The sequence below is a fragment of the Macaca thibetana genome, chromosome 20 (assembly GCF_024542745.1).
Source record: "Macaca thibetana thibetana isolate TM-01 chromosome 20, ASM2454274v1, whole genome shotgun sequence".
NCBI lineage: Eukaryota > Metazoa > Chordata > Mammalia > Primates > Cercopithecidae > Macaca > Macaca thibetana.
Window position 1 is genome coordinate 11,428,336 of NC_065597.1, and position 20,663 is coordinate 11,448,998.

The 20,663-nt window shown below is 53.7% G+C and overlaps 1 protein-coding gene across 5 annotated transcripts in view; it reads left to right on the forward strand.

The window, feature by feature from the left end:
* Positions 1-19,177, forward strand: part of PLA2G15 (phospholipase A2 group XV) — a 26,709-nt gene extending 7,532 nt beyond the window's left edge. For 4 of the 5 annotated variants that reach the window (XM_050773372.1, XM_050773375.1, XM_050773373.1 and 1 more), the window contains 7 exons: positions 1,457-1,481; positions 1,802-1,984; positions 6,012-6,168; positions 11,528-11,646; positions 11,891-11,989; positions 12,366-12,590; positions 17,314-19,177. In XM_050773372.1, coding sequence (XP_050629329.1) covers positions 1,858-1,984; positions 6,012-6,168; positions 11,528-11,646; positions 11,891-11,989; positions 12,366-12,590; positions 17,314-17,825 — 1,239 coding nt within the window. In that variant the 5' untranslated portion in view covers positions 1,457-1,481; positions 1,802-1,857 and the 3' untranslated portion in view covers positions 17,826-19,177. The remainder of the gene's footprint in view (positions 1-1,456; positions 1,482-1,801; positions 1,985-6,011; positions 6,169-11,527; positions 11,647-11,890; positions 11,990-12,365; positions 12,591-17,313) is intronic. The other variant, XM_050773376.1, reaches the window with a different exon arrangement.
* Positions 19,178-20,663: the final 1,486 nt, after the last annotated feature.

The window sequence follows — 20,663 nt, forward strand, 5'->3', positions numbered from 1 at the left end:
CTGTGGGGGTGAAGCACCAGGGAACCCCTCTTGAGGACAGGGCTACGCTTCCAGGGGCCCATGACATGGGACCCTGGATGCTGCTGGGCTGGCAAGACATTTAGACTGTGGCCAGAGTCCAAGGTGGCCCAGCACCTCTTGATCTTTCCCTTCCTCCACTTAACCTTTGACTGGACTCCTGCCTGTCCCTAGGCCTGCAGAAGAGTCTCTATGGTCTCCCACGCTGGGATTTCACCAGATGGGTCTTCACCGATCTTCTGTCGGGTGAAGGTGGGGGAGGAAGGGGCTTTGGGAATCCTGAGCCAGGGCCTTAGGGGGAGATGGCTGGACCTTAAGAGAGGATGGGGCTGGGCACAGTGGCACACACCTGTAATCTCAGCACTTTGGGAGGGTGAAGCAGGTGGATTACTTAAGGCCAAGAGTTCAAGACTGGCCTGGGCAACATAGTGAGACCCCCAACTCTACAAAAAATAAAAAAACTAGCTGAGTGGGGGTGTACACCTGTAGTCTCAGCTACTCAGGAGGCTGAGGTGGGAAGGATCGCTTGAGCCTGAGAAGTCAAGGATGCAATGAGCCATGATTGCGCCACTGTACTTCAGCTTGGGTGACAGACAGACCCTGTCTCAAAATAAAATAAAATAAAATAAAGAATGAAAAAAGAAAGAGGGAGGGTAGTGGTAGCCCAGTCACCAACATGTTTCATTATAAGAACTCGAGAAGGGCAGGGCAAGATCGTGGCTTCATAGCCAGGTCAGCTGCTTACCAAGAAGAAGGAAGGAAGTGGCAGGACAAATTTATTGGGACCAGATGGGATGACCAGGGCACAGCTGCCCCTTCGAAGGGGTGTGTGTGTGGAGGATCAAGACCTCTATTTCCCAAATACTCTCGTCTCTCTATCCCACAGTGACCTATGGTGCCGGCTGTCAGGTCTTTGTCCACTCTGTTTGCCCCTGCTTCCTGGCGCAGGGAGTCTGTGTCCTCTCCGGTTCCCCAGGTTTGCGTGAGTGGAGAGGGATCACGAGCTCCCGATGCCTCTCCTGCTCTACAGGCGAACTTGCAGCTGGCCCATGGCGCAGGATCGAGGCTGAAGCCCACTCCCAACACCGCGCCCGAACTACCCGGACTAGCGGGGTGACGCTGCACTCTGCGCCCCTAAAACGAACAGATTAACCCCACTCTTGGGAACTGAACATGCTGACCTGGCCTCTCCCGGTTCCCTCCGCATCTGTAACCCCGGGGCAGAGTTACGGGGGCTGACTGGCCGAACCCAGGTGCCCTCGGGGCAGGGTGTGTTAAGAATTGGTGTGCGGGTTGCACAAAGGTCCTGGTCAGCTCCTGGTCACCTGAGGCCCAAGAACTGCCAGGCACTCACTTCCCCTCTTCTTGCTTTAACCGGGGTCGCTCAGCAGCAGCGAGCGCTGCACCCCTTATCCTCTCTCTGTCTTGTCCGTTCCAGATCCTCCAGGTCAGGGCGTCGCCAGGTGAGGGCTGCGCAGCGCGGATTTCGGGTACTCAGGGCTGGGCGGGGTACACAGCAGCGGCGAGGTGGGTCCCCGGGTGGGCGACTGAGAGCCCGGAGCCAGGCGGTAAGTACCTCGATCTATCGATGCGCTCGGCGCGCAGCGTGGTCCCGGGAGCAGGGGGTTGGGCAAGCGCAGGGCGGTGAGCCCTGACTGGGAGGACGTATATGGCGGCGAGTCCCTATTGGCAGGCCGTTTGCGGGAGGAGAGCTCTGATTGGCCGGGAGGATGCGGGGGATGCGGGCGGCGGGGTTAAGTGCGTCGCCACCGCCCCCGCCTAGGCGAGAGCCCAGAGAGCTGAACCTGCAGCCTGGACCTGCAGCGACCGTCGTACACCATGGGCCTCCACCTCCGCCCCTACCGTGTGGGGCTGCTCCCGGATGGCCTCCTGTTCCTCTTGCTGCTGCTAATGCTGCTCGCAGACCCAGCGCTCCCGGCCGGACGTCACCCCCCAGTGGTGCTGGGTGAGGCATGGGTCTCGTGGTGGGTCAGTCGGTCGGGCGGGACGGGCCGCGGGCGGGGCTACCTTCCCGGTCTGCATCTGTTCCAGTCACTAAATGGGGGAGCGTATTGGTGTCTGTCTTGTCACTTAGGTGATCTAGATCTGCCGGCCCACCTCCCGCCATGCTGGGCCGGGTGTGGTCAGCTCCCCACCTCCTGCCCTGGTAGAAAATGGGGGTGAGTGGGTGAGTTACCATCTGGTTATTCATAGTTCCACTTGTCTGCATCATTCCCAAGCCTTGCCTCCCCTTACCCCATTTTTTAGCTGGAAAGACAGGTGCTTCAGCCCCACTCCTGAGGGATGGTGGGGGTGTGTAGAGTGGCTCCTGAGTTGACCTCTGCATCGACTTGGGCCTGGCTAGGAGGCTGTCACCCTCGACCCTTCCAATGCCACATATACCAGAAGTCATTACTGAAGGGAACCTCCTTAGGGAAAGGATTGCTCTCCTAGCTGGTCACCAACTCCCACAACTTATCAGATGTGTGGCATTTTCTGAGGGAAAAGGCCTAAGGGAAACTGAAGACGCTGAAGTCGGAGGAAAGGGTTGGGGCAATGGCCATGAACCTGTGTCAGGCAACATGCTTGTATTCTTACCCTGCCACACATGCTTGGACTAGACTATGTCGAGGCTGAGTGACCTCCCCTGCCCACGCCGCTCCTTGATCACAACCCTGGCAATTCTATAGCGGCCACAGTATTTCCTTGTGGGGATGGGCAGGGATGAGACCTCTGTCTAGGGGTCTTGGGTGCCTCATTCAGGCTGTCACTCCCATCCACAGCTGGCGTGTCCGTGGCCAGCCAGGATTCCTGAAAGCAGAGGCATCCGAGGCATGAGTTACAAGTGGAGTCTAGTGCAGCGTGATCTCCGTGCTCTTTCTGCTGAGAGTACTTTAAATGGGTACAATGCAAATCACAGAAGGGTAGAGTTGGCAGGCAGGGTGGTGCCAGGCAGGCCCCACCAGGAGTTCCCAGCCAGGAAATGCTCCAGGGGGATTCTAGGCCCAGGTTCACCATGGGATTTGGGCAGACTTGGCCCTGCCTCCCCAAAGCTTGCAGGATAGCAATAACAATGATCCCCAGAGAGGAAGCTTGTGTGGGGCAGGCACAGAGAATCCACCAACCCAGCAGATGGGTGGGTGTCAAGTAAGGCTTCCTGGAGTATATAGCTGGAGCTAAGGCCAGGAGAGAGTACTGGGCAGGGGGAGAGAGGTGAGCATCTCAGGCTGCCTGGGATCGAGTCAGGGGAGCAGTGGACTGCACAGGCCTTGTGACTGTTTGGGTCATCTGGACTTTATCTTGAGGGCCTCAGGGAGTCTTGGGTGGGCCTGCAGATTTCTGAGTCTGAGGGGCATGGCATTGGGAAACACGTGGTCTGTGGCTGGCACACAGCCATTTTGCCTGGATTAATGCTAACCACACTCACCAATTCAGTCAGTCTGTTTATTCTAGGTCACAGCAGAAGAGCCTCAGACCCCACCCAGAATCACAGAGAAGCAGGAGTCCTAACCTGCCCAGCTTCTCAGGGAGGGAGGCTGCTGGCCTTAGCCCTGGGAGACATCGTGGTGGGCAGTTGGACAAGCAGCTCCTGGGCACAGAGCAGGGATCTGACCTTGACTGTCAGAGGACCAGAATCCTCTAGGGGTGGGTCCTGAAATGGTGGTGGAGGAAAGAGAGGCCGGAGAGATGTGATACAGAAGACCCTGGGCAAGGGGAAGGAAATGGCAAGGCCATTTCCACCTCTTGCAGCCTCAGTCTCCTCATCTGTTAAGTGGAATAGTAAGGCTGTCCCCTCCCAGTGTTACTTGAGGTGAAAGGCATGCAGATGGCTCTTGTCCTAGTTCCAGGCACAGAGGGGCTCAGGAAGTGGCCACTGCTATTTTTAGAGGCCACACAGCCTGACCAGGGCAAGGAGCATCTGAGCAAAGCAGATCTGGTGACTTCCTCTTTTAGCCATTTCCCGTTTGGTAGAGACAGTGACCAGGGTCTTCGCCCTGCCCTGCCCAGTCCACAGGCATGTCATCCAGAGGCTATCGTGATGGGGACTCCCCACCTCTGCACCCATACCATGAGGGGAGGTGAAGGCAGGTGCCACCCCTGCCTCTCATGGCACCCTGAAGACACTGGGATGGTGCCCAGGGAGGGCGTGCCCTATGCAGGGCTGGATTTACAGTCAGTGCCCAGTGAATGTCCAGGAGAGCCCAGTGCTGGTTTTCACTAGATGATTGTGGACCCTAAACGGGGATGTGTTTGGGAAGTGGTGAGAGCATGGCATGTGGGGGCAGGTGAGGCCTGAAAGGTCACTGGGAGTAACGAAACTGTGAAGGGCTTTGAAGCAGTGGGGAGGGATTTGGGTGTCACCAGGGCCCCAGAGTTCTGAGTAGACTGAACGGGCTGGCTGGGATGGAGAGAAGTCACGCGAGGGCCTGGACTGTGGTGATAATGGTGCTGGTTCAGGATGGCTGTTTCCAACATGGGCTCCCAGCCATGCCAGGGCCCTCCAGATGATCTGTTCTCTGGCACCTTACTGGACTCTGGCCTTTAGTAAGGCCTGGGCCCTTGGTAGGCTGGCGGGTGCCAGTGTAAGCTTCTCCCAGCTATGTTTCTGTTCATTTCCCTCCCACAAGCCTATCCTGGATACTTTGGTTGAATTTTAGCCAAGTGGCCAAGAGCTCTGTTCTGTTTCCTTCTTCCTCTCTCACGGTGAACAGGACCCTGTCTTCTCTGTAGCCTGGGATAGCTATGGGTGGAAGACTTTGGGTTCAAGCCCCCAGTGTATATATCTTTTTTTTTTTTTTTTGAGACTGGGTCTTGCTCTGTCACCCAGGCTGGAGTGCAATGGCACGAGCTCACTGCAACCTCTCCTCTTGGGTTCAAGCAATTCTCCTGTCTCAGTCTCAGCCTCCCAAGTAGCTGGGATTACAGGCATGTGCTACCATGCCAAGGTGATTTTTTGTATTTTTAGTAGAGATGGGCTTTCACCATGTTGGCCAGGCTGGTCTTGTTTTTTTTTTTTTTTTTTTTTAGAGACAGGGTCTCATTCTGTTGCCAGGCTGGAGTGCAGTGGTGATCTTGGCTCACTGTAACCTCCGACTCCCAGGTTCAAGCGATTCTCCTGCCTCAGCCTCCTGAGTAGCTGGCATTACAGGTGCGCGCCACCACACCCGGCTAATTTTTGTATTTTTAGTAGAGACGGGGTTTCACCGTGTTAGCCAGGATGGTCTCTATCTCCTGACCTCGTGATCCACCCACCTCGGCCTCCCAAAGTGCTGGGATTACAGGCGTGAGCTACTGTGCCCGGCCTGCCAGGCTGGTCTTGAACTCCTGACCACAAATGATCCACTCACCTCCCAAAGTGCTGGGATTACAGGCATGAGCCACCATACCCCACCTCAAGGGTATATATCTAATGATAGGGCCTTGGCCAAACTTTGGAGGTTCTGGAATGCAAAGGGGTCTCCAAGCCCCTCCTCCCAGACACAGCTCCCATCTGGGTCCATTAACCATAGAAACTATGTGTAAAGGTGTGTCTGTGTTTGCTGGGGGTGATTCAGACCAAAATCTCATTTAACAGATATGGAAACAGAGGCCTAGCATGGGGAGTGACTTTACCTTAAACCCCTTTCCAATAATCTGAATGGCCCAGGAGGATGTTCCAGTGAATATCTAGGAGACTTACTTTATCTGGAGTTGGAGACAGTGTTAGGGCCCTTCCCCAAACATGTCAGGCCTCTCCCAAGCCCCCCACAGTCATCTCTGCACTACACAGCAGTAGCAGCTTTTCTGCACAAAAATGGTTCCCTGGCCTTTGAGTCAAGGTCCCTGCTCTGAATTTCCTGCCACTGGCACTGTGCTTTAATTTGAGGTGTGGAACTGCACAGGTCTGCCATAGTATCTGTGGCTCTTCAGGGGGTCTGCTGCAGACGTCAAAGTTCTTGGGAGTCTTGAACCTGCCGGGGCGAGGGCTCACACATGTCCTGTGCCCCCTGCAGTCCCTGGTGATTTGGGGAACCAGCTGGAAGCCAAACTGGATAAGCCGACAGTGGTGCACTACCTCTGCTCCAAGAAGACCGAAAGCTACTTCACAATCTGGCTGAACCTGGAACTGCTGCTGCCTGTCATCATTGACTGCTGGATTGACAATATCAGGTGGGGGCTGGGGCACACAGCGGGGGTGCTGCTTACCAACAGGCCTGAGAGGCCTCCGGAGCCTGTTTCTTCTATCCTTATCTCGAGGTCACTGACCTCTCTCCTTCCCCAGGTCCTCGGTCTGGTCTGGTTGGCACCACCTCTGCACTCCCAGGCAGAACTAACTTTCCCTTCCAGCTACCCTTGTTCTTCTACTCTCCAACCCTGGCCTCTCATGCCTACACACAATTTTTTTTTTCTTTTATTTTGGGACGGAGTCTCGCTGTGTCACTCAGGCTGGCGCCTTCTTGGCTCACTGCAACCTCCACCTCCCAGGTTCAAGCAACTCTTGTGCCTCAGCCTCCCAAGTAGCTGGGACTATAGGCGCCCACCACCATGCCTGGCTAATTTTTTTGTATTTTTAGTAGAGATGGGGTTTCACCATGTTGGCCATGCTGGTCTCGAACTCCTGAGCTCAAGTGGTCTGCCCACCTTGGCCTCCCAAAGTGCTGGGATTACAGGCATGAGCCACTGCGCCTGCCTACACAAAATTTCTGTGCCCCAGCCGCTATTCAGAGCCTCGGCATGGCCCCCACCCCTTTCCTTGTCTGTGACTTGGCCTCCCCTATGTCTCCAGCTGCTTGTTCTTCTTGGGACACGCCATGTCTTTGCACCCGCTGTTCTTTTGGCCTGGAATCTATTTCTATACCCTTTGCCTGATAAATGTGCTTCCATTCACCCTTTAAAACATGACCCTAGGCCAGGCACTGTGGCTCTCCTATAATCCCATCACTTTGGGAGGCTGAGGCAAGCAGATCACCTGAGCTCACGAGTTGAAGACCAGCCTGGGCAACATGGTAAAACCCCATCTCTTCCAAAATTACAAAAAGATTAGCTGGGCATGCACCTGTAGTCCCAGCTACTTAGGGGGCTGAGGCAGGAGAATTGCTTGAGCCAGAGAGGCAGAGGTTGCAATGAGCAGAGATCACACTAGTGTACTCCAGCCTGGGCGGCAGAGCAAGACCCTGTCTCAAAACAACAACAACAACAACAAATCAACCTGACCCTGGTGCCTTTGTGATGGCTCCCTTTTGACTCCCCAGAGAGGTTCGCCTCTCCTGCCCCCAGGCCCCGTGCTTGTTTCCTCTAAATGTCATCACGTGCCCAAATTTGTCTCCAGGCATATTTCCCCAAATTACACAGGCACTACACATTTTATATACTTACTTTCGTTTAGTCTTACAGCAACCCCATTTTGAAATAGGTGGTGGTTTTTTTGTTTTTTTGTTTTTTCACCAGCGTTACTTGCCAACAGGTGGTTTTTAAACCTGCTTTACAGCTGGGAAATCTGGAAGCTCAACGAGGTTACAGTGATTACCTGTGCTCACTCAGCTAATAAGTGGTAGAATCAGAATTCAAACCCAGAATGTGTGGCTCTGAGCTGAGGTTCCCTCCCAGTCTGAGCTCCGTGAAGGGAGGGAGTCTCTGTTTTATCTTTATAGCAGTAGAACCAGAAACACAGTTGGTGTGCCATACATGTTTGAGCTGAATGGAGTCTCCCAAATTAAAAAGTTTTCCCGGTCGGGTGCGGTGGCTCATGCCTGTAATCCCAGCACTTTGGGAGGCTGAGGTGGGCAGATCATGAGGTCAGGAGTTTGAGACCAACCTGGCCAACACAGTGAAACCCTGTCTCTACTAAAAATACAAAAATTAAGACTGGGCGTAGTGGTTCACGCCTGTAATCCCAGCTACTCAAGAGGCTGAGGCAGAATTGCTTGAACCTGGGAGGTGAAGGTTGCAGTGAACTGAGATTGTGCCGTTACACTCCAGCCCAGGGGACAGTACTAGACTCTGTCTCAAAAAAAAAAAAAAAGAAAATACAAAAATACAAAAATTAGCTGGGCGTGGTGGTACACACCTGTAATCCCAGCTACTCGGGAGGCTGAGACAGGAGAAGCACTTGAACTTGGGAGGCAGAGGTTGCAGTGAGCAGAGATCGGGCCACTGCACTCTAGCCTGGGTGACAGAATGAGACTGTCTCAAAAAAAAAAAAGTTTTTCCCAGAGACTTTCTAGCTGCTCCTCCAGGCGCCCTGGCCTGCCGGCTGTTTGTGATGCCCGTTTTGTTGACTCCTTCCTCCTCTGTGTGTTGTGTGACTGGGGTTATTTCTGGGCTGTTGATGTGCATTTCTATTTTTATACTGGGGACACGGCTTCAGGTGTTGCCAGTTGAGTGCCAGCTGATACCAAGAGGGGCCTGTCTGCCTTCACTGCTTCTCTGACCTGTTTAGATTTTCACCCAGACAGAACTGCTTTGGCTTTCCAGAACAGTTTTCTGCATTTTGCTGTTTGATAATTTTTTATTTTTATTAGCAACAAGCTACTTTGCTGTGTGGCCATTGGGATAATCTACAAATTCCTCTGGAGAGCATGGGCCTCTAGGACCTGTTATCTGGGTCAGTTGTGGGGATCCTGTCAGCTTTCTGTGGCTGATATCTAAGGGGACAAGTGGGACTCAGAACCACCAGAAACTCCAGGTTCCTGTGTTTTGGGGGGCACATTTACCTCTTCAGTGTGAGGTGAGACCAGAGCAAGGTTCCCGGCCTAGCACAAAGGCATAAGGCTTTTCTTCTGGTATAAGGTGTCCGTCTGCCCCTCACCCTGTTCCCATCATTTATTCAGGCCTTGACAACCCTCTTCCCACAGGATATGGTGCCATAGCCGTGTACTTAGGCCTGAGGCGGGGTCTGTCCTGTCTGGTTCTGTTTGGCACTGCAGCTACAGAAACTATGAGATAATGTGTGTGGTGTTAGAAGTTGCTGAGTCTGCGGTAATTTATTGCACAGTTCCAGAAAACTAATAGGCCGGGTGCAGTGGCTCATGCCTGTAATCCTAGTGCTTTGGGAGGCTGAGGCAGGAGGATCACTTGAGCCCAGGAGTTTGAGACCAGCATGAGCAGCATAGTGTGGCCCTATCCCTACAAAATAAATAAACAAATAAATTAAATAAATAAGCCAGGCACGGTGGTGCCTGCCTAGCTATTCAGGAGGATGAGGTAAGAGGATCACTTGAGCCCAGGAGGTTATGGCTACAGTGAGCTATGATGCCCTCACTGCACTGCAGCCTGGACAGAGTGAGACCCTGTCTCAAAAAAGAAGAAGAGGCCGGGCGCGGTGGCTCAAGCCTGTAATCCCAGCACTTTGGGAGGCCGAGGCGGGTGGATCACGAGGTCAGGAGATCGAGACTATCCTGGCTAACATGGTGAAACCCCGTCTCTACTAAAAATACAAAAAACTAGCCGGGCGTGGTGGCGGGCGCCTGTAGTCTCAGCTACTTGGGAGGCTGAGGAGGGAGAATGGCGTGAACCCGGGAGGCGGAGCTTGCAGTGAGCCGAGATCACGCCACTGCACTCCAGCCTGGGAGACACAGCGAGACTCCGTCTCAAAAAAAAAAAAAAAAACAAAAAAAAAAAAAAAAAAAAAAAAAAAAAGAAGAAGAAAGAAAACTAAGAAAGGGCTGTTAGGGATCTCAAGTCAGTAGCTGGTGGTCCATGTCCTATGTCATGGCGCTTAGGAATTTGCTGGGCAAGCCCTGGGCCTTGTGGTTGCAGTCTGACAGGTGATACAGCCCTGGGGTGCCAGGGGGTCATAGGAGCGTGGTTCATTCCCTTCCTCCATGGAGGATGTGTTTGGAGGTTGACTGGCTGCTGTGTCCAATGCCCAGAGGAAGTGGGACCCAATTATACCTACCTGGGGCCACACAAGGCCTTCCTCCTGTCTCTCCCCACCAGCTCCCATCATTTCTCTGGGCCTTGCCCCTTCTGTCTGCCTACCCACCCACATAGCAGCCCTGAAGCATGGTGCCTTTCTAGGTTTTTTTTTTGTTTTTTTTTTTGAGATGGAGTTTCGCTCTTATTGCCCAGGCTGGAGTGCAGTGGCACGATCTCGGCTCACTGCACCTCTGCCTCCCAGGCTCAAGCAATTCCCCTGCCTCAGCCTCCCGAGTAACTGGGATGACAGGTTCACGTCACCATACCTGGTTAATTTTTGTGTTTTTAATAGAGATGGGGTTTCACCATGTTGGCCAGGCTGGTCTCGAACTCCTGACCTCAAGTGATCTACCTGCCTCGGCCTCCCAAAATGCCGAGATTATAGGCGTGAGCCACTGCATCTGGCCTAGTGGTTTTTTTGTTTTGTTTTTGTTTTTATGAGATAGGGTCTTACTTTCCTGCCCAGACTGGTGTGTAGTGGCATGATCATGGCTCACTACAGCCTCAATATCCCAGGTGCAAGTCATCCTCCTGCCTCAGCCTTCCAAGTAGCTGGGACCACAGGCCTGCACCACCATGCCTGGATAATTTTTTATTTTTAGTAGCAACAAGGCCTCACTATATTGCCCAGGCTGGCCTTGAACTCCTGGCCTCAAGCATTCCTCCCACCTTGGCCTTGCAAAGCGTTGGAACTACAGGTGTCAGCCACTGCACCTGGCCCTTGTCTGGTTCTGTTGTGTACTGCATTCACCATCTCCTTTGCCTGGGATATGTTGGGTGGCAGGAGCTGGATGCAAGGAGATGGAGCGATGGGAAGCTGAAAGAGGGTGGACTGCCTCTTGGGGTCCAGTGTGACGTTCACAGCAGAACCAGGACTGCTGCCTCCTTCTCCCAACCAGGTCCAAGACCCTCATTCTAGGGTAGGGTCACGGGGGAGAGGGGAATGTTGCTTTGACAGGGGTCCTGGGGTCAGTGTTTGGAGTAAGTATGTGTTGGTGAGGTTCTTGTTTGAATGTAATTACTCTGAGCTGTGCTTTTTTTTTTTTTTTTTGAGACGGAGTCTTGCTCTGTTGCCCAGGCTCGAGTGCAATGGCGTGATCTTGGCTCACTGCAACCTCTGCCTTCTGGGTTCAAGCGATTCTCCTGCCTCAGCCTCCTAAGCAGCTGGGATTACAGTAGCCTGCCACCACACCTGGCTAATTTTGTATCTTTAGTAGAGACGGGGTTTCGCCATGTTGGTCAGGCTGGTCTCAAACTCCTGACCTCAGGTGACCTGCCAGCCTCAGCCTCCCAAAGTGCTGGGATTAACAGACCTGAGCCACTGCATCCGGACAATTTTTGTATTTTTAGTAGAGACGGGGTTTCACCACATTGGCCAGGCTGGTTTCAAACTCCTGACCTCAGGTGATCTGCCCGCCTCAGCCTCCCAAAGTGCTGGGATTATAGGACATCTGTGCTTTATCAACCTGCTTTGTTACTTTTTGGTCTCTCCTATCCATCTGACTAAACCTGGGCATGGGAAGGGAGTATGACTCAGGACATGATGCACTGTTGGGACACACCAAGCTCCGTGTCCCCTCTGGGTCACTGGCTCGATATCCTCTCACAACAGGCTGGTTTACAACAAAACATCCAGGGCCACCCAGTTTCCTGATGGTGTGGATGTACGTGTCCCTGGCTTTGGGAAGACCTTCTCACTGGAGTTCCTGGACCCCAGCAAAAGCAGCGTGGGTATGTAGCCCTCACTCAAGGCCTCCGGGAGCTGGGATGGGGGTTCTGCTGGACTCGAGCTGGAGCTGGAGGAACTCTGCTGGTTTGTACAGACAGCCTGTAAGCTGTCTCTGATCAGCGTTGGCACAGAGCCCTGTAGCATTCTTCCAGGGACCTGCCGACTCTCACAGTCTCCATGCTGGGCATAGTGTAGGTGGCCGGCACTAGCTATATCTTTTCTTATCCTCTGTATTTCTGTCTACAGGTTCCTATTTCCACACCATGGTGGAGAGCCTTGTGGGCTGGGGCTACACACGGGGTGAGGATGTCCGAGGGGCTCCCTATGACTGGCGCCGAGCCCCAAGTAAGCAGGCACTCTCGTTCCCTCCCTGAAGTCTCGGGAGGTAGGGGCGAGGTGATCATGGGCACCACAGGTCTTGGGCTCTCCCCTTGTCCTTGGCTGTCCCCTGTCCCTGGGCCTCTGGCATCCAGTCATAGCCACCACCCTTGGTCAGTCTTATCCTGTCCTCCATTTCCCACCCTGGGACCTCTGGGCCTCTGAGCCCTGGGGAGAAATATAAGGCTTCCTCCCTTCATGGAAGGCAGGGGGACCCAGACCACTCCGTTTGAATGTGAGCACCCTCCCCTCCCCTCTCATCTTGTGTCTGGCCTGAGAAAAGCTCAGTGGTTCGGGCTCCAGGACCCTTCCCGCCTGACCCCTGCCTGGCTCTGGCCTGCAGATGAAAATGGGCCTTACTTCCTGGCCCTCCGCGAGATGATCGAGGAGATGTACCAGCTGTATGGGGGCCCCGTGGTGCTGGTTGCCCACAGTATGGGCAACATGTACACGCTCTACTTTCTGCAGCGGCAGCCGCAGGCCTGGAAGGACAAGTATATCCGGGCCTTCGTGTCACTGGGTGCGCCCTGGGGGGGCGTGGCCAAGACCCTGCGCGTCCTGGCTTCAGGTAAGACCCTGCCTGGCCCAGTGTGGGGGGCTGTTGCCAGGAATTCTGCCCTCTCTTCCTTTCCAAAGTGTCCTCCTAGGCCAGCATGCCTCATGTCTGTCCCACGGTGTGTGGGGTCTATGCAAATCTACCCTTAAAAGTCCAAGGAAGAAAGAGGCTGACAAATCTAGTTTCTCAGAGAAAAACATTTAATAGGGACATACGAGTAGAAGCCACATCTGTGTCTCAGGTGGTGGCTAGACAAGATGGTGGATCCCCACACTATTAGCCCCCAGACCCAGAGCTTATATTCTATAGGGAAAGGGCGACTCTGATGCGATGTGTTGAACATTGAAGGATGATAACACAGAGGCTGTGTGAGATTTATGGTAAATATATGCACAAGGAACAGTAGATAAAGTGGAAATCTCAGTGGCCTTCCTGGATCTGGGGTTAATCAGAAGCCAACACGGTGGATTAGTATCCAAGATGGAGTTGCTTTGGTCTCCACAATGACTCTTCTCTTGGGTCAGCCCTCTTTTTTTTTTTTGAGACAGAGTCTGGCTCTGTCACCCAGGCTGGAGTACAGTGGCGTAATCTTGGCTCACTGCAACCTCTGCCTCCTGGGTTCAAGCTATTCTCCTGCCTCAGCCTCCCGAGTAGCTGGGATTACAGGTGCCCACCACGACACCTGGCTAAATTTTGTATTTTAGTAGAGACAGGGTTTCATCACGTTGACCAGGCTGGGCTTGAATTCCTGACCTCAGGTGATCTGCCCGCCTCGGCCTCCCAAAGTGCTGGGATTACAAGTGTGAGCCGCCGTGCCCGGCCAGCACTCTTTTTCCTTCAGAGTGGCGTTCTTTTTTTTCTTCTTTTTTTCTTTTTTTTTTTTTTTTCTGAGACGGAGTCTCGCTCTGTCGTCCAGGCTGGAGTGCAGTGGCCAGATCTCAGCTCACTGCAAGCTCCGCCTCCCGGGTTTATGCCATTCTCCTGCCTCAGCCTCCTGAGTAGCTGGGACTACAGGTGCCCGCCACCTCGCCTGGCTAGTTTTTTGTATTTTTTAGTAGCGACGGGGTTTCACCATGTTAGCCAGGATGGTCTCGATCTCCTGACCTCGTGATTCGCCCGTCTCGGCCTCCCAAAGTGCTGGGATTACAGGCTTGAGCCACCGCGCCCGGCCACTTCTTTTTTTCTTTTCTTTTTTTTTTTTTTTTGGTACAGGGTCTCACCCAGGCTGAAGTACAGGCTGATAGTACAGCTATTTCAGCTCACTGCAACCTCCACCTCCTGGGTTCAAGCGGTCCTCTGGCCTCAGCCTTCTGAATAGCTGGGACCACAGGCATGCACCACATCTGGATAATTTTTGTACTTTTTTATAAAGACAAGGTTTTACCATGTTGCCCAGGCTGGTCTTGAATTCCTGAGCTCGAGGAATCTGCCCACCTCAGCCTCCCAAAGTGCTGGGATTACAGGCATGAACCACTGTGCCCAGCCCCATTCTTTTTCAAATATCTTTTTTTTTTTTCCAGAAGAGAATCTTCTGGGGGACTAGGTATGAAAAAAGAGAGAGAGAGAGAGAGAAAATCTAATACTACTCCTAATTTCACCTATCTAGCCGATAGGCCTTGTAATCTGTATAGGTTTCTTAAAGCATGTATACAGAGTAGCATAACTGTTGGTCATGCAAGTACTCATTTGTACATACACACAACACACACACAAAACACACATATATACACACAGTGCTCAGGCGTGGTTGGCCAGAGTGCTCAGGTGTGGTTAAACCTTGTCCCTCCCTCTTTTTTTTTTTTTAAATTTTATTTTATTTTATTATTTATTTTATTTTTATTTTTATTTTTTTTGAGACGGAGTCTCGCTCTGTCGCCCAGGCTGGAGTGCAGTGGCCGGATCTACGCTCACTGCAAGCTCCGCCTCCCGGGTTCACGCCATTCTCCTGCCTCAGCCTCCCGAGTAGCTGGGACTACAGGCGCCCGCCACCTCGCCCTGCTAGTTTTTTATATTTTTTAGTAGAGACGGAGTTTCACCGTGTTAGCCAGGATGGTCTCGATCTCCTGACCTCGTGATCCGCCCGTCTCGGCCTCCCAAAGTGCTGGGATTACAGGCTTGAGCCACCGCGCCCGGCTTTTTTTTTTTTTTTTTTTTTTGAGACAAGGTCCTGCTTTGTTGCCCAGGCTGGAGTACAGTGGCATGATCTCGGTTCACTGCAACCTCTGTCTTTTGGGTTCAAGCAGTTCTCCTGCCTCAGCCTCCCAAGTAGCTGGGATCACAGGTGCTCACCACCACACCCAGCTAATTTTTGTATTTTAAGTAGATATGGGGTTTCGCTATGTTGGCCAGGCTAGTCTCAAACTCCTGACCTCAGGTGATCCACTCGCCTTGGCCTCCCAAAGTGCTGGGATTACAGGCGTGAGCCTCTGTGCCCGGCTGTCCCTCCTTCTTACCCCCATCCTTGCTTCTTCATCCCCACCTTCACCCCAGAGGAGGAAGGCTAGAGCATTTTATTTTATTTTATTTTATTTTTTGAGGCAGGGTCTTTCTCTCTCTGCCACTCAGGCTAGAGTGCAGTAGCGTGATCTTGGTTCATGCAACCCCCATTTTCCAGGTAAAGTGATTCTCCTGCCTCAGCCTCCCGGGGAGCTGGGACTACAGGCGTGTACCACCACACCTGGCTAATTTTTGTATTTTTAGTAGAGACCGGGTTTTGCTATGTTCGCTAGGCTGGTCTCCAACTCCTGACCTCAAGTCAGGAGGATCTGCCTGCCTCAGCCTCCCAAAGTGCTGGGATTACAAGCATGAACCACCACAGCCAGCCAGATTTTTTTGTATTTTTAGTAGAGATGGGGTTTCACCATTTTGGTCAGGCTGGTCTTGAACTCCTGACCTCAAATGATCTGCCCACCTTGGCCTCCCAAAGTTCTGGGATTACAAGGATGAGCCCCTGCACCTGGCCTCTAGACTACAGTTTTTAATTTATGAGTTCACCTCCATCTGTGGGCGGCAAGGAGCCTCTGTAGGCAACACAGGGAGGAAGCAGGTGCAGATCTGGCTGCACCTGCTTGCCTGGCAGTTGGGAAAGCCACCCCTTTTCTGGTTCCTCCCCCATCTTTTCATGACTGTTGCAGCTCACCAGCTGCAGCTAGAGAGTTTCCTCCCTCTGCTAGGACTTGAGGGAGGCTTATGGACCCTCGCTTTGGGAGCTATGAGCCAGGGCTGTGCCAAGCATCTCATGAGCTCAAGTCCCTGCCATTGCTTGACCTGCTTGGTCTACTGGCATTGTGATTGGGTCAGGCCCAGTGACTCTGAATTGGCTGGAAGACACTCAGCTTTAGTGAGGACTCATTAGAGCCACTCCTTTTGTCTAGCCTGGGCCTCAGGGACGGATGTGGGCATACCCTGAGTTTAGACAGGTAACCCTGGCCCCTTTCAGAGTTTCTCTGTGAGTCCCCTTAGAGCTTTGCTTCAAAGGCTGGGAAGCTGTTCTGTCCCGCCTTGGCAGTCCAGGACTGGGGTGGGGGGTGCAGGGAGGTGTCCGTGCACCCCTCGGGGCTTTCCTTGCCTTAGGGGTCCCCCAGCCAGGCCACAGCAGGCAGAGCTGAGGCCCTACAGTCAGTCCGAGAGGCCTCCCTGCTTTCAGATACAGGGTGGGGTGATGGGCGACCATGGATCCTGAACAGTCCAGAGGCCCCTGTTTCCAAGTTGCAGCTTTTACTTCCCGGAGGCCTCCCTGGCTGCCGGGTGTTTGTGTTGTTCCCATTCCTGTGTACAGGGGCTCCGCCTCCATCTGCAGCCTCCCCTCCTGCCCTGTCTCCAGCATGCCTGGCTGCCCAGGTCAGCGCACAGGCAAGTGGGCGGAATGAGGCCACTGCTGGCTGAACACTGGTCTGAGCTTAGGAAAAGAAAAACTGGTACACAGTTCAGTGTCATAAAAGGGAAAGCAGAACATGTCATCTCTGGGCTGCCAACCTGCTGACTCACTAGACTAGGTCAGTGCCCACAGACTGATCAGCACTCGGAGGATGGCAGAGTTTACAGACAAGGAAGCATCATAAATCACACTGTGGGTATGTGCCGCCTCACTCCCTGGTGAGGAAAGCAAAAGAAACAAAACATCTTGGATGTGTGGTTCCCAGATGTAGCAAAAATAAAGAGAAACAGAGCCAAGGCAAGCAGCCTGGGCAACATAGCAAGACCCCATCTGTATAAAAAGTGGAAACATTTTTAGCTGGGCATGGTGGGACGTGAGTGTAGTTCCAGCTACTCAGGAGGCTGACACAGGAGGATCGCTTGAACCCAGGAGGTGGAGGTTGCAGTGAGCCAAGATTGCACCACTGCACTCCCGCCTGGGTGACAGAATGATATCCTACCTCAAAAAAAAAAAAAAAAAAGGTAAAATTTGCCAGGCATGAGGCATGGTGGCGCATACCTGTAGTCCCAGCTACTCGGAAGACTGAGGCGGGAGGATTGGTTGAGCCTGAGAAGTTGAGGCTGCCGTGAGCCGTTATCATGCCACTATACTCCAGCCTGGGCAACAGAGTGAGATCCTGTCTCAAAAAGAAAAAAAAAAAGCCAAGGCAGGGAAGGGAGTCACAGTGATTACAATGATGATAAGAGGGTAGAGATGCGGGACTGTGGACTGGGCCCCTGGCAGGGGCCTGGTGGTGAACATGCTGCCCAACCAGCTGGCATTCCTAAGCACAGACTGACCAGAGCCTTCTCCCTGCAGGAGACAACAACCGGATCCCAGTCATCGGGCCCCTGAAGATCCGGGAGCAGCAGCGGTCAGCTGTCTCCACCAGCTGGTTGCTGCCCTACAGCTACACGTGGTCACCTGAGAAGGTGTTCGTGCAGACGCCCACAACCAACTACACACTGCGGGACTACCGCAGGTTCTTCCAGGACATCGGCTTTGAAGACGGCTGGCTCATGCGGCAGGACACAGAAGGGCTGGTGGAAGCCACGATGCCACCTGGCGTGCAGCTGCACTGCCTCTATGGCACTGGTGTCCCCACACCAGACTCGTTCTACTATGAGAGCTTCCCTGACCGTGACCCTAAAATCTGCTTTGGTGACGGCGATGGTACTGTGAACTTGAAGAGTGCCCTGCAGTGCCAGGCCTGGCAGAGCCTCCAGGAGCACCAAGTGTTGCTACAGGAGCTGCCAGGCAGCGAGCACATCGAGATGCTGGCCAACGCCACCACCCTGGCCTATCTGAAACGTGTGCTCCTTGGGCCCTGACTCCTGTGCCAGGCAGGGCTGGATGGCTCAGCTGTGGACCTGCTCTTGGCCTCTGGTGCTGTCATGGCCCATGAGTTTCACAGAGTTTGTGACTGACTATTCAAGGCCCCGAGTCTTGGACTGTGAAGCATCTGCCGTGGGGAAGTGCTGTTTGTTATCCTTTCTCTGTGGCAGTGAAGAAGGAAGAAATGAGAGTCTGGACTCAGGGACACTGGATGGCAAGAATTCTGCTGATGGTGGAATTGCTGTGACCTCAGGACTGGCTCCACAGGGTGGGCTGGCTGGGCCCTGGTCCCAATCCCTACCTGGGGTCGTGTGTCCCCCTACTCCTATGGGCTTTTCATACTTGCCTACTGGGCCCTGGCCCCGCTGCCTTCCTATGAGGGATGTTACTGTGCTGTGGTCCTGTACCCAGAGGTCCCAGGGATGGGCTCCTGGCCCCTTGGGTGACCCTTCCCACACACCAGCCACAGGTAGGCCTGCCACTGGCCATGGGTAGCTAGAGCTGCTGGCTTCCCTGTGGCTTAGCTGATGGCCAGCCTCACTGGCTTCCTGGCTGAGCCCAGTAGCTCCTGCAGGCAGGGGCAGTTTGTTGCATTCTTCATGGTTCCCAGGCCCTGGGACATTTCACTCTACTCCTACCTCCCTTACCACCAGGAGCAGTCAAGCTCTGGATTGGGCAGCAGATGTGCCCCCAGTCCTGAAGGCTGTGTCCCAGGAGCTCTGATTTCCTCAGATGTGCTGTTGGCCCCAGGACTGAAGCTGCCTCCCTTCACCCTGGGACTGTGGTTCCAAGGATGAGAGCAGGCGTTGGAGCCACGGCCTTCTAGGGACCTGTGGAGAAAGGGAATCCAAGGAAGCAGCCAAGGCTGCTCGCAGCTTCCCTGAGCTGTACCTCTTGCTAACCCCACCACCACACTGCCACCCTGCCCTAAGGTCTCACTAGTACCCAAGTGGGTCAGCGCAGGGCTGAGGACGGGGCTGAATGGGACCCTGAGAGAGCCAGGGGTCCCCTGAGGCTCCCCTAGGGGCTTTCTGTCTGCCCCAGGGTGCTCCATGGGTCTCCCTGTGGTAGCAGGCATGGAGAGTCAGAGCTGCCTTCATGGCAGTAGGCTTTAAGTGGGTGACTGGCCACAGGCTGAGAAAAGGGTGCAGCCTCTAGGTGGGGTTCCCAAAGCTGCCTTCAGGCTGGACTGAGCTGCTCTCCCACAGGATTTCTGTGCAGCTGGATTTTCTCTGTTGCATACATGCCTGGCATCTGTCTCCCTTTGTTCCTGACTGGTGGGCCCCGCATGGGGCTCTGAGCAGGCTGAATCTGGATTCTGGCAATAAAAGTACTCTGGATGCTGTAAGGTGCCCTGGCCTACGCTCTGCTCTGAGCATGAGGGGAGGGAGGTGTTGGAGGTACAAGGTGGCTGGAGAGGCAGGAAATCAGGGGCTGGGCCTTTACAGGAGCCTTGACAGGTTCTGTCAGCATCAAAGCATGGTTCCTGTGCCCTTCTGTGGACTTCATCCGCCTGCCCTCTCTCCTGGAATCCAGTTCCCCTCCTGGGACTAAGAACCAGAACCTGAAACATTCCTGTGGAAATGGGGTCCTGTCCTCCCCCTGCTTCTGCCTGGTCAGCAGGCCCCACATGCCACCCAGGAGCTGGGAGCAAGGACAGTCCTGCAGTCACCTGACTAGACCCTCCTTCCCAGCCTCTGTCTTCCCTCAGCTTGCAAGTGTCAGCATCCTTTGAACCTAGAGTTCTTTTTAGGATGCCACCCTTCTTTGCATCTTCAGCTCATCAGCCTGCCATCTGTACCCCTGGGGAGGTACAGACGAGAGAGATCAAGGGAGGAAAAGAGACTACTGGGCTGAGACTAGTATGGACAAAGACTGAAATAGAGACAGAGACAGGGAAACATGGATAGGGGATATGGTCCTGGCCTGAATTTTGTAGTCCAGAGCCCAGCCAGTACCCAGTTCTGTCCACTCAGCCCCACCAGCTGGGGCGCCAGGCTTTGATACACCAGAGGCCACAAGAGGGCGCTCTGAACCCTCTCACCGAACCACCTGTTAGCTAACCCTGGAAGGACAGGGTGACCCAGAGTGAGGGTAAAAATGCCTGGGGTAAAAATACTCGGGTCCAGCTGCAGCTCTGGCCTCAGTAAAAGGATGACAACATGAAAGGGAGCTTCACCCCAGGCCCTGCCCAACCTCACTCCCTGCTTGGCCCTGACACCCCCCTACTCATGGCACCCCACTCACCCCTGACCCATTTTAGCTTCACTGTCACCCTCAGTTTCATAGCTGCAGAGAGAGAGGGCATGGAATCAGAGAAGGCTTTAGGACTAGCACACTAGGGTTCAAAGCTCTACTAGCTACAGCCAAGTTGTCTGGGGAGCCTTCTGACCCTCAGTTTCCTCATCCAAAGAATGGGGACATCTGGGTGCACTGGCTCACGCTTGTAGTTCCACCTACTCAGGAGGCTAAGGCAGGAGGATTGCTTGAGCCCAGGAGTTTGAGACCAGCCTGGGCAAGACTTTAAAGGTGAAATAGGCCGGGTGCCGTGGTTCGCGCCTGTAATCCCAGCACTTTGGGAGGCCAAGGGGGGGTGGATCACCTCAGGTCAGGAGTTCAAGACCAGCCTGGCCAACATGGTGAAACCCCATATCTACTAAAAATACAAAATTAGCCAGGTGTGGTGGCGCATGGCTTGTAGTCCTAGCTACTCTGGAGACAGAGGCAGGAGAATCACTGGAACCTGGGAGGTGGAGGCTGCAGTGAGTCAAGATGGTGCCACCGTACTCCAGCCTGGGCAAGATAGAGCGAGCTAGATCTCAAAAAAAAAAAAA